The following is a 14,148-nucleotide window of genomic DNA, read 5'->3' on the forward strand; positions in this document are numbered from 1 at the left end:
GAAACCAGAAGTTCTTTAAGAAGCTTTATATTCAAAGAAGTCATAATTCTTAAAGAATATATCTATTCATTTTGTGCCATATATGGTCTTGAGACACATCCTAAAATTAGCAAACTTAAAGTGAGGGCAACCAAACAGATAATAACAAAAGTTACGATGGGAATATAAATTGAAAAAGATTTATCGACGACTTCCATGCGTGTCCAAACTGTCATTTTATAAAAAACGACTATATAGTTTTGAAGTCTTCTAAGTAGAAATATATTTTTTTTTTAAATAATACCCAACATTGATTGATAAACTGAAGAAAACCAAGAGGGAAGAGAGACCTATCCAATCATACACACAAACACGGACACATTTGAAAAAAATAGAAAACCAGTAGAAAGACCATAATTATATATAATATTGACTATCATTTGTTCTTGTTTCCAACAACTTTTCTATACCTTACACATAATACAACAACAACAAAAAACACAATGTAAATAAAACTACTTTGTTGTATAGCCCCCAAATGCCCTGGTACGGTCCAGAGTGGGGAGAGTCCGCTCTCCCTCTCCAAATGCCCTAACATGGCCACGCGTATATAGCCTCTGTCAGGGAATTCCTACTCACTGTATTCTCGTGGCAATACTGTTGTTTACGAAATTGAGAGGACGAAAAGCGAATGTCCGGAGCTTTAACCGGGTTGGTGAAATTAGACGATCCATCTATTTGAGTTTGAAAACCCTCATTCCAAACCAATGGTGCACATGAGCTGGCTCCAGGATCCTGAGGGAACAAACGGTGTATGAATCAATCGTTGGTCACCCGCTACCATGGGACTGCATCTCCTTACGATGCTCCACTGTCTTGTGGATCAGACCTTTATGTCAAAGGCTCCGAGTGTGGCCCCCTAAGTAAACCACCTGCTTCAGTTTGGGCACCCGGACAGTATCACAGCCCTCACACAAATCAAATGAGATTTGTGTGGCGCATATATATCTGGTACCCTTTTGTACCAATATTTATGTGTTTAAATAAAATAAAATAACTTTGTTGTATAAGACATACTGATAATAATTATAATTATCACTATTAATAACATCAGTATTATGAAAGCATACAATTTAGTATGCACATAAAAAAGTATGAACAAGGTAACATATACATACTCCTTCGATAAATAACCAAAAAAAAACAAAAAGAGGGTAACAACTGAGTCAGTGAATTAAACTATTTTTTTTGTTCTTCTAAAAAGTACAAAAATGAACAAGACAAAGATAAACAATTGGCTTTCTTAAACACATAAACTAAGATTCAAATGGGGAGAAAAAGACTATCGATACATTAATTTTTGTTTAAAAAAAGAAAACGATAATAAGAAACCGGAAATTGGCCTTTGAAAGTTAATAATACAAAAAAAATGCAAATGCTATTTTGCACACACACACACACACAGTTATATCACCAACTTCATTGTTATAAATCAGTAGTATAATGATTTATGTAGTAGAAATATGTTGCTGTTATTGTTATTAGTCTATCGGATACGCAATGGTTACAAATTGGGTTTTGTTCATAAGAAATGTTAAGAAAACAATGTAGACTATGAAACAAGAATAATAATAACAATAGTAAACAAACATACAATTTGTACAAAAAAAAAGGTAGCAGTTAGTTCATTCAGTCTGAAGATATACAATCAGGTTGATGATATACAATGTCACGTGGAGGACTGGAATAACGTGGAATTGATAAATCTCTATCAAATATATTATTTAATGAATAAGATCTTTGAGAAACTAGTTGAGGCATTTTAGATGGTATACATTTTCGTGGACCTCTTACTAAAACATCAGTAGGGGAATTGATATTGACTAATGAAGTAACTCGTGAATGTCTAGGCCATCTGACCAGACTAGATGATGCTAATGAATGACAGTCAACAGTCCAACCTTTTAATTTTGTTGGTTTCCATTTATGTAACCAAATTACACTACATGTTATATTATCTGATGCACCATTTTGCACAGCTAAATTAACTAAGAATTCAGAGAATGAATGGTGATTTTTACAGACTTTTTTATAATAAATATGCTCTTTATACCAATGCCATGCCATTAGTGAAATCTCTGTACCAGAACAACAAGGTACATCCCATAGACCATCACTTGCCATAATCAAACATAAAGGCATTGATGTTGTTCTTATTATCTTATTACGATGATGCATTGATTGTTGTTGTTGTTCAGGTGCTGACCAAATTGTTATAGATGGTAGAGCATTCAAACCAACCGCTGTTTCATCATCACCTATTGATCGACTTACCGACGATAAACATCCAACTCTACAATCGACTAAACTTGGATTATCAAGAGGTGGTATGGAAATACATCTACTAAAACAATTATTATTAGGTGTATTTTCTTTGATACCACGAGTTACAGCTAAATTGATCATAGAATCTTTAGGTGAATGTGAATAGAAAATTTTATTCTCCACAGATGAACTATTTTCAGAGCCAACTTCAGTTAATATTGAACCGCCAGTTCGTAGGACAGAAACAAATTCGGACTATAAAGGAGAAATTAAAAGGAATTATTTAAGACAGAAACATAGTAAACAAAAACCGACTTTTCAAATCTTTCAACATCAACTTCATTTAAAGCAATTAGTCTATTTGGTAAGTTCGAATGCTGTAAAGAAGCAGGACGATTTCCATTATTACTATATGATATCATTAAAGTAATATATTTCGAAAAATATAAATTGCTAAGATTTCTTTGTTGAAGATGGATTGCACTCCTAGTGTTAGTGTTCACACTGCAACTTGTACTCAGTACCTTTCTCTTCAAACGCTAAAACGTTATTCATTTAACTACGACGCTCAGATAGCCACTAACCTGGTTAATGGGTATAGTGTTTGTATCATTGTTATAAAATGACTTTATGAAGTCCATTAACACTTTCTTTGACTATCGTATGAAAACGGTTCAAAACAAGAATCTGTTCGTACGATTACGATTAAAATCGGTTATCAGTTAGGAGTAATTTTTAGATTGATTGAAAGAAAATTGCTTCAAGTCTCAAAATGCTCCTTGTAGAACCAATTTATCACTTGTGATAGAAATGTTCCGTGGAAAGAAAACTGTAGATAAACAACTAGGCCCTTTTGACAGTTACTGAAATGCTACTTTCAAATAATAACACATTATACAAGATAAGTATAAATGTATTGTTCTCTAACTGAACAAACTGATGAGTCAAATTACAGTACCTCATAAATTTGTAGCTTCATTAATATTCCTTAGAAAAAATCAAAATGATACTGATGTTGGAAAATATTTTTGTGATGTATTTTATAAGCTTTTGATTCTCAACATATCTTACATTAAATTCAACACCAAACTTACATAAAAAGAGTGACTTCTACTCTGCAAAAGGAGTTGTTTACACTATAGTTAATTTTCAAATAAGTAGTGATCAACAGAGTTCAATCATTTCGAGTGAGACATTTATCCCCGCAAGGCAACCGAAGATAGTCGCTCAAATATCGTGAAGTTAGACATGTACACCATTGTTTGTAAGTCCAGCGGTCTAGAGGTTAAGTATTCACGCGAGAGACCGAGGGTCGTGAGTCCAATCCCTAGTGGAGTCCTGGATAGGACCTGCTGGAGAGTCCTATACTGAGACGGAAAAGGTATTCAGTACATCCTAGTTTTTAGTGGTGATCCGGCTAAAATCAGTTCGTGATGCCCCTAAATGCCCTGGTACGGTCCAGAGTGGGGAGAGTCCGCTCTCCCTCTCCAAATGCCCTAACATGGCCACGCGTATATAGCCTCTTCCAGGGAAGACCTAATCACTGCCTTCTTGTGGCACCAATGTTGTTTACGGAATTGAGAAAACGAAAAGCGAATGTCCGGAGCTTTAACCGGGTTGGTGAACACGGAAAGTCCACCTAGGGGAGTTGGAAAACCCTCATTCCAAACCAATGGTGCACATGAGCTGGCTCCAGGATCCTGAGGGAACAAATGGCGTATGAATCAATCGTTGGTCATCGGCTACCATGGGACTGCATCTCCTTACGATGCTCCACTGTCTTGTGGATCAGACAGTTAGGTCAAAGGTTCTGAGTGTGGCCTCCTAAGAAAACCACCTGCTTCAGTTTGGGCACCCGGGCAGTATCACAGCCCTCACACAAATCTCATTCGATTTGTGTGGCGCATATATATCTGGTGCTTCCTTGTACCAATATTTATGTGTTTAAATAAATAAATAAAGTTCGTGATTAAGACTGAGAATAAGTAATAGATTGAAATATTTAACAAATATTTGGTAAACATAATACGGTTATTGTTGAAGTGTAGGCTCTTACCTGGTGACCGAACAGAACATGAAATTAAGTCCTGTAGATTGGCGATAGGAACCTAAGAAAATAAATCTTTGATAACGCCTCTGACTAAGAGAATAGCAGTCCCTTTTTAGTTGTAATCATCCAGCAAACATAATACTCGATAAACCAAGTTCGGAGACTTGTAACATATCAATTTTTGAGTAACACTGACTATCAACTGAGGATATATATATACTTGTGAAATCCAATAATAAGTGTTTTGAAACAATAAGGAAAAATTTCGTAGCTAAAGTGTATACATTTGGAGAGGGCTTTTGACTTTATAGACTGAATCGTTCATAGCTAAGCTATTGTAATCATCTTATATGACACTATCAGTCTACTTAAAATATAATAAGTATGTCTAGTGAACTGATGTATTCGACAGAGAATTAACGGAAACATTCTTTTTTTTAAAAAAAAAAAGGGAACAAAAACGGACAACAGTATACAGTCTTCACTTGACTGAAAGAAAGTATTGAACCAATAGGGAAAACAAAATTCATTCATTGAATTTCAATTCAACTTACAGGTGATTCTGGACGATGTAAACAATCAGTCAATGCAATGCCTAAATATTCATTTATATCCATCTCATCATTATTATTACTATTATTATGCATAGAATTCTCCTGATTCATTAATAATGAAGAAGAGTCTTCAGTGAATTGTTTTACTTCAACTGTTGATTGTTGAGTATTTTGTTTTTGATAATGACGTCTCTCAATGATTGAAGCACTTTGACTAGTAGGTATACTTCCATTACATAATGATGATGGTAAACGATCAGGCATAATATTCAACGATGTCGACTTGATAACACGTGTATTATTATTATTATTATTATTATTATTAATGAAATTTTTATCCGATGACGGGATTTCCATTAATACAGATATTCTTTCCGGTGACTCATGAAAACTACTACTACTAATGGTATTAGTAGTACGATCATCATTTTTATTCTCTTGTACACTACTATTACAACAATTAAAATTATTTTTCAATATATTATTATGGTTAATAATACCATCATCATTAATATCATTTGTGTAGGGGAAAATAAGCCAAGCTTGTGAATCACCAACCCAAGCTGTACATATAGTATCACCAGCAAATGCACATACTGTAGCTGTTGTACCAGAATTCCATAACTGATGAAAAAATAAAAATCAGTATTAGCACACTTACAATAAGCTATACTTGGTAGATCACAATAGAAAAAAATTGGGTAGCATAAGAATTATGATCCGTGGTTTAGATAAGGTTACGAATACTGCCACTAATACTACTACTATCAAAAGCTACATAAAGCTACCATTTTAACTGACGCATGTTTATAGATGTTCAGGCTGACACCGACAAGATCATGTGGGCAATGACTTTGGATAGGAAAAACACACTATTCAAATATGGCCCTGAGACATTATGCGATTTGTCTCGTCTCGGTTGGCAACTACCATTCAAATGATTAGAGAGTAGGTGGTTCTGTTAAGCTTAAATATCACTGTCTTGATCATGTTTTATCATCATCCTTCAATTGGTGGACAAAATTTTGAAAGGTTATTTTTCTGGAATCTGAAGGTTGGAGGAATTTATCGTCACAAAATATGCCAAGTTGATGGAAGTTAGAAGTGTAAATCATTGAATGCCAACTAAGTAATCCAAAAGTCAAGCGCTTGTTAAAAGACCTGAAAGTCCTGGTTACGATCCCCGTCGGGGTCATGCATATGCACTTCTGAGAAGACGCATGCTAGAACGAAACAGATATCCAGTGCTTCTTATTTTGTAATAGTTATTTAAGATAAGTCTGTGATGTAAACTATGGGGTTTAGGATAGTTAATAATTCATTTCCTGACAAGAAAAACTCAAAAGACAATGAATTCTGTGATAAATCGTAAATACATAATAACTGTTACATAATACAAACAGATAGTTATATACCTGATTACATCAAAAAAGATGATTGCATAAGAGCTAAAATATTTAAAATGATGACCATTTTGTAGTGGAATGATCAAGTGCTTACTAAAGTCTATAAATAAAATTCATTCCGGATGGTGAAATAAATTTCCAAATGCATTAGTGTGAAAAAGCACCTTTAACTGTATTGTTTGTCGGCTTTTCAATGAATAACAACAATTTTCAAACCTGTGTCGATGATCTAATTAAAGGTTTCCAAATGTTGTGATACGACCTCGAGTAAAGGGAGTCCTCTATATCTCTAAAAATGCTCTCTCATAGCCATAAGTTTATAGCCTTTTACAAAGAAGTTCTACCAGCTTTCTTTATGAGGTGTGTTGTTTATGAAGGCGAGAGGACGAAAAGTGAACGTTTGGAGTTTAAACTAGGTTGGTGGATACGGAAGGTGCAGCTGGGTGAGTTAATAAAAACCTAATTCCTAACCAATGATGTACATTGGCTTCTAAATCCTAAGGGAACGAATTAGGTATGAACCACCAGCTGCTATGGAACGGTATCTTCTTACATGGTCCGACAACCTTGTGCATTAAATCGATAGGTTGAAGTCTCAGAATGCTGTGTCCGAAAGCGATTTGTTGACAAAATGTATTCGAAGCAAAAGGGATACACATTTCAGTAGAGTCAATATCATACGACCAAACTGGGATGAGATTGGACCAAAAAATATAAATTCTTATTGAAATATATATATATATATATACAACAGAATGTAATATCTTAAAGACAGCTATGATAAAAAATCTAAAGCCACCGCGTGTTTTCTTTTTTCATGGCCCATATTTCACATCCAGAGTCACAAAGAGTGGACCTTCCTCTTCGGTGGTAGATGGACATTTTGCATACGCCACAGACTATCCAAGTTGACAAAAACTAACCGAGGTTTCTGAATCAATCCCGAGATTATGTCCGACACCACCCCACTAGGAGTGATTTTTTCCTGTGCTGATGTGAAAACTTTAAATGCGAAAAATTTGAAATGGCTTTTAATTTTCACTAGCCGAATTACTAACGTGAACACAGTAGGACTTTAATGATAACAAAAATGAACCATTCATAAGACCACTAACAGCGTTTAACGATTAACCGAATAATCTTTCAAACATTATAGGGACAGTGGGGTTGTGGTTAAGGTAGCTCACTTCCAGTCATTGAGTTGCAGGTTTGAAACTGGTGCTAAAGACTTCAGCTAGACAGGCTATGTACCGAAAATCTCTAGCATTCAAAAACACTTAAGTTATGGCTTGAAGTTAAGCACATAAATCTGTGATTGGCTATAGTGTCGCATTTATGCTTTAACTAAAGACTGAAACCACTCCTATCCCACCCTTGCGAACTTGAAAGCAGAACGAAAATAATCATACCTTGGACAAAACACTACCAGAATACAATATTTTATGATATATTAAGGAATAAGATGGGAAAAAGCTACTACTAAACTGATTGAACTAGTTTTGCGTCAAAAAAGAAAGTCTCCAATATCACGTTTGTTTAGTCCTGCTTGATGGTGAAAGAATTCCATCGACCAAAAAGTTGCAATGTGATCCCTAATTATCTAAGTAACTCGATATTACATGTACTATTTTAAGATGTAAGATGATCGAAGGCAGTCGACAGAAAACCACGAACCTACATTGATTATGACCTCTTATTTCAATCAGATGCAAATTCATCATTAGTTGTAGCAATAAATTGCATCAGTTCATTTGCTTGTGTCGTTGATAAAATCTTGATATTTAGAAAATAGGTTATTTCAAATAAAAATTACAAATATACATGTTTATAATTGACTGATCACTGAATAGTGATCAATGTGTCATGTTTACCGAATCGGTTAGACTAGTTTTCATATTGTAACTTGATTGATAGAACTCAATCAGCATTAGACAAGTATGATATGACTCAGAGATCAATCAAAAGTATGGTTACATTAGACGACATTTGATCTGAGTCGATAGATAATCTGACTCTTTCAATTACAGCTAGGTTATCCAAATTTTGTTTTGTTAATTCCGAATGATTGTAAATGTAAAAGATTTGTCGAAATTTGAAATAACTTCATTACATCGGCTAAGTGCTCTGGCGCGAGACTTGTAGGTCCTGGGTTCGAATCTCGCGAGTGCGGGATCGTGGATGCGCACTGCTGAGGAGTTCCATAATAGGACAAAACGGCCGTCCAGTGCTTCCAGGTTTTCCATGGTGGTCTAGCTTTAATTGGCTCATGATTTCAACTTTGAAAAATACTGAAATCTCCACAAAACCCCTCATGTTCATTACAATTCATTTTTGTATTGTTTGTTTGAATCTTCTCATTGATGTTTAGGACTGCAATTGATCAGTCTCTTGTTGGAATATGTGTATCCTGTGCGGATTGCCTTGATATTGACTTAAGTCACAAGAATTATAAGCAAAGATGAACATCAACTCTGAGATGCTACATCCAGTTGACAAGTCCCGAATAGGATAAAGCGCATGTTCTGGATTCCATTGCTACTCATTATCCATCTTTGCATATAAATTTATTACATTTTACAATGCATATTGATTTATACAGTACAAAATTGTGTTGATTTTATATGAGTAATTATAATAAGTAACTTTGGATTTCAAATTCCTTGAATGTCGAAAATCGAACACATTTTAGAATTCAAACATACAATGTACTCTTTTCTGTTTGTTTTTTTACAAAAACATGTAGACATGTTCATGTTCAGACTGAAACTCAGTACCATCAGCTTCAAATGCTGATGACTTATCCACTGAACTACTGAGTTCATATTACCACTAGTTTTAAATTATTATTAGTCAGGGTTTAGATTATCTCATTGCTGATATGTACCACTTAAATTTGATTAAACCAGTTCTAAATAGGATGGAACCAACATCCTGGATTTCGAAATTCACTAATTCAAGAAAACTCATTTGACTGATTAGTTTTTTCAAGCACAAAGAATACAAAACAACTTTATACACTTGATAAAGGATAATAAAATATTAGCAATAACAAAAACACTGTCAATGACATATATTCAAGTGAGTAGGACCCTTGCTTAGACATTGACACACACAAAGAAGGTAGATTATTACGAACTCTTTTATAAATATACGAAAAGAAATACATCAATAGAAAAATGTGCGTAGGGAGACATGAGAAAACAAAATTGAAAAAAAAAAGAAACCTGTTCATCAACTTCTATCAAACAAATTCCTTAGGAGGAGGTGAATAAAGAGAGAAAAGTAGAAGTGACTTGACAAGAAAACAATGACTGGAAGAAAATGACGGAGAAAATAACAAAGACATCGAACAATGTTGGAAACATTTCGAGAAAGCATCTATGAGATAAAAAAAAAGAAGGAAGAATCATCTTGATCTGTCCTCGTTCTTCCCATTCAAGTGGGCACACACAAACACGCAAACACAAACTCTCATATATATTCAAGTAATATCTTTATGTAAGCTGTCAATAATAGAGCTGTTACAATGGGAATATAAAGGGAATAAAGGTTTATTGATTTTCTTACAAAAACCCAACACCAAACAAAGAATAACCATACAGTGAAGTTCACAGAATAACAAAAATTCAATGGGTAAGTATGGAAAGAATATAGACACATTTATTTTAAAGTATTCGTTTATATGATTAAATGGACTAATATACCATTTTGTGTGTATGTATGTATGTTCTTCAAGTGTGAGTGATTCAGCTAACCAGTACTAAATTCAATAATTAGAAGAAAATAAAGAACGAATAAATTTACTTTATGATGACCGATGGTCTCGAGTCGTAACATTCAACATCTTTCAGAATGGATGGTGGCTAGCAGTGGAATCCAGTTTGACGCGAGTTTCGTCCCATTTGGGACTGGTCAGCTGGATGTACCTGCATCTCAGAGTTGATGTTCACTTTAGGACTCGAACCAAGTACCCTCGCTTCAAATGCCATCGCGTTATCCAGTCGGCCACTGAGTCCTGATAGCCACTTGCTTGTGCGATGGGGTGAAGTTTAAATTCATTTAGTATTGTTTGTTTGAATCTTCCCATCGATGTGTTAGGACTGCAGTCCTGGATTCCACTGCTAGCCACTATCCATCTCTGCTTACCATGCTTGTGAATTAAGGCTGTATCGAGGCAATACGCACAGTATGCACATATGCCAATTAGAAACTGACCAGCTGCAGTCCTAACACATCGATGGGAAGATTCAAACAAACAATACTAAATGAATCTTTCAGAATGGTTACATAAGTTTTGTGATAGATATTTTTGAGAAAAAAATATTCTTTTGTGATGGAACCATTGTGAACTATGAAGTTCTGGCAGCAAATATGGTAATTCAACTTTAGATGATGAATATCAATGGAATAAGGTGATTTTAACGTGTATTATACGTTTATAAAATTATTATTTAACTAAAAGTACACTTCTTGTGTATATAGAAATGGGATTGAAACAAAAAGAAACGTCAAGGTTATTGATTAGCGGGAAGGAGTTTTGACTATTGTATGCTTCGATCAGACTCACACAAGAATGTGTTGATTCGTCCCTTTACAAATAATCAGAGCCAGTGGACAAATCAAGATGCTAGAATATTCTTACATAAATTTTAAATAAACTCTAGTGTTTTATGCTAATGTATCTCAGCTTTCCAAGTCTATTGTTCCCTTTCAATTCTTGTCTTGATATGACGATAGTCGAGTGAAGAATAGTTTTTAATAAATACTACCCAATAAAATAATATATAAATACTGAAAACTCGAAGTGAGATAGCCCTGAATTGAGCATTACGATGCTTTTTTTATTTCCTGTAATCCTTCTAAGTCTCTGTTTTCGCATCCAACTATCGTTTTGATTTTTTTTATAACAAAAACTCGAAATGATGCATATCAGTTAGTTTACATGAAGGACTGGTCTTAGTTAGGCAACCATTAAAAATCAGGAAGCATTGATCAGCTAGCTTTAGCCTTAATGTAGGACTCTTCAGCAGTGAGAACTTATGGTCCCAATAAGGACTGAATTCAAGTCTCGCGGTGAGCGCTTGATCTTTAACAGCTAATGACTTTTTACTCACAAATAAACATAGAAACTGAGATCGACAATCCAGTAACCTAACTAATGATAAATCACAATGACATCAAACAGCAAGTACTGAATAACAAACTGGTTGAACTTTTATTCAATACAATAAAAGAGATCACTCCATAACAGACAGAATGATTTTGCATACCGAGAGGTATCTATACACTAAGAAAACAATGTTAGTACTACCTGACGAGAATATGTATGTACAAATTTATATCATCAGTATCTAGTAAAATGTGCGTACCGCCAAAACAATACCCTATACAATAAATATCTATGACCCAAAGATAAATACAGACGTATACACACATACACAAATGGACATATATAGACGCGTACACAACATACCTCGATTACTTTTCATACAAACGATGTTTTGATTATGAAGATACAACTTTCAACAATAAACACGGACAAATTTTTTTGTTGAAAAACAAGATTTCAGTTATGTACTGTCTTTATATACACATACATACCGACATATCGAAAAACTGTTAACTATCTACAATCGTTCTAGATATCATTTACTAAAATAAGTAATCTCCATCCCTTTCCCACTTCACTTGAGTTTCTGTCTAACACAAAGGATGTGGTGACGATAATCACATTATAAAGTGAAGAAAAACCACGTCTTCAGAATCAAGAAGTAAATTAGAAATTATTGGACACTGTTTTTGTGCGTTTCGCATTTCTGTAGTCGAGTGATAAACACACGCAAACGCGTACATACGTGTTTCTGCTATGAATATACACCGGTACCAAATATATATATATATATATTGCGGGGAATTTTCATCTAGAGATTTCAGTCGTTGGACCATTGATTAAGCCAAGGAGCGCTGAACAGGTGGTTTTTGCATACCTGGTATCCCCTCAGTAGTGCGTACTCAAAAATCTCGTTGGATCCAACCCAAAACATTCAGGTTTGTGTTGAGCACGGTATTGAGTCGATGAAATTTACCCTCAAAACATACAAAAAGACTTACGAAATCACCATATATATGTGTATATGGGCGGGACAATTCGAAGAACAATTTGACTAGTTTCCGGCTAACCTGTTGTTACTAATCAAGGTTGAGAAGGCATTACCTAGTATACAGAGAAGGACAGCAGTGAGCTCTGATACATTAAACTCGGAGATACCTAAAGCAGGTGGTCCAGTTGTTGTAGTTAAATTCACTATTAGCCATTATCCAACTTTAATTCTCTTGTAAAAACTTGTGATTAAACGGTAATGTCAAGATGATCTGCTCAGGATGCATACATATCAATAGAAACAAATCAATCCTAGATCTTAATATCAACAATGGTAAAATCAAACACTTGTACAAACTAAACGTTGCAATGCTATGTAGGTGGAAGTATAACAAATAAACAAACTAATAATATTAATAGTAGGAAGCATGAGTCGAGACCTGTGGTGGAATGGAAAACCTGGAAACACTGGACGGCCGTTTCGTCCTATTATGGGACTCCTCAGCAGTGCACATCCACGAACCCCTTCTGATAATTAATATAATCATATGCTCACTAATGACTTCGAGAAGTATATCTAGGAGCTCTAGTGAGAAGCAGTGACCAGTGGAGTTCAAAACCACGTCTGTTGTGAGATAGGAACTCACTGAAGACAATTGGTGAATGGTTGCTCAACTTCGTGGATCAGTTGAAGTTAGACATTAACACCGTTGGATGCCAGCTCAGTGGTCTATCGGTTAAGGGCTTCGGCTTGAGACTGGTAGGTCCTGGGTTCGAGTCTTGCTCGCGAGAGCGGGTTCGTGGATGCGCACTGCTGAGGAGTCCCATAATAGGACGAAACGGCCGTCCAGTGTTTCCAGGTTTTCCATGGTGGTCTAGCTTCAATTGACTCATGCTTTCTACTATGAAAAATACTAAATCTCCACAAAACCCCTTCTGATAATAATATTCAATTGGAAATAATCAAGCTTAAAAGAGGATAGTAGAGAACTAATGAGAACAGGATGATTCGTGAAGTCATGTAAATAAACAAAACTTGTGTTATCACTCAATCATAAACGTCTTCTCTTTTTGTACATGTGCATATCGATATAGCTGTCCATATATGTGTATGTGCAAGTGTGTGTAGAATAGTATATCAGACATACTAAAATTATATCAGGAGTATATTTATTTTTCATGCATCAATATGCTTATGAAAAATAAAAATAAGTAGTACAAATATGGTTCTTTTTTTGGAAAACAACATCCCAGACTAAATCTGAATGTGACTAAATTACGTAAACAAAGACACACACAGAGTCAGTCAGTCACAACGTAAAACTTCGTACGTACGTACATCAGTTCGAGTTGCCATACCACATTAGCACAGAGATGCAGTTGTCCATTCAAATCCCATAGTGGTAGAAGTAGTAAGAGTATAAGCATTAATGTGGAAGATTAGGGTTAGAAGATGTTATTCAAGGAGTATAATCCAATGAAATAAATTTGGAAAGAGAAAAAAGATACACACACAGAGGTGTATATAACTGATTCATCTTGTTTGTTCGATAGTCTGACCATTGATTTTAAAAAAATCAAACTTATATTATCTCCTAAGTTAGGAGGACATCAACAAACAAAAGATTACACATGAGTGAAGAATTTATTGTTAATAATTATAAGATGTAATCACTAATTTTTACGGAGATTTCATTATGTAATAAAGAGGATAACTTTTATTATGACTGATAA

At 34.8% G+C, this 14,148-nt stretch overlaps 1 protein-coding gene across 1 annotated transcript in view; it reads right to left on the bottom strand.

The window, feature by feature from the left end:
- Positions 1-1,045: 1,045 nt before the first annotated feature.
- The window catches only part of Smp_149000 (protein phosphatase 2C, putative), a 28,828-nt gene continuing 15,725 nt past the window's right edge, over positions 1,046-14,148 (bottom strand). Inside the window, exons 6-7 of the mRNA XM_018791130.1 lie at positions 4,909-5,532; positions 1,046-2,559 (exon numbers count right to left, since the gene is read on the bottom strand). Of these exons, the coding sequence (XP_018645648.1) occupies positions 1,669-2,559; positions 4,909-5,532 (1,515 nt within the window). The 3' untranslated portion in view covers positions 1,046-1,668. The remainder of the gene's footprint in view (positions 2,560-4,908; positions 5,533-14,148) is intronic.

The sequence above is a fragment of the Schistosoma mansoni genome (assembly GCF_000237925.1).
Source record: "Schistosoma mansoni, WGS project CABG00000000 data, chromosome 4 unplaced supercontig 0032, strain Puerto Rico, whole genome shotgun sequence".
Lineage (NCBI taxonomy): Eukaryota > Metazoa > Platyhelminthes > Trematoda > Strigeidida > Schistosomatidae > Schistosoma > Schistosoma mansoni.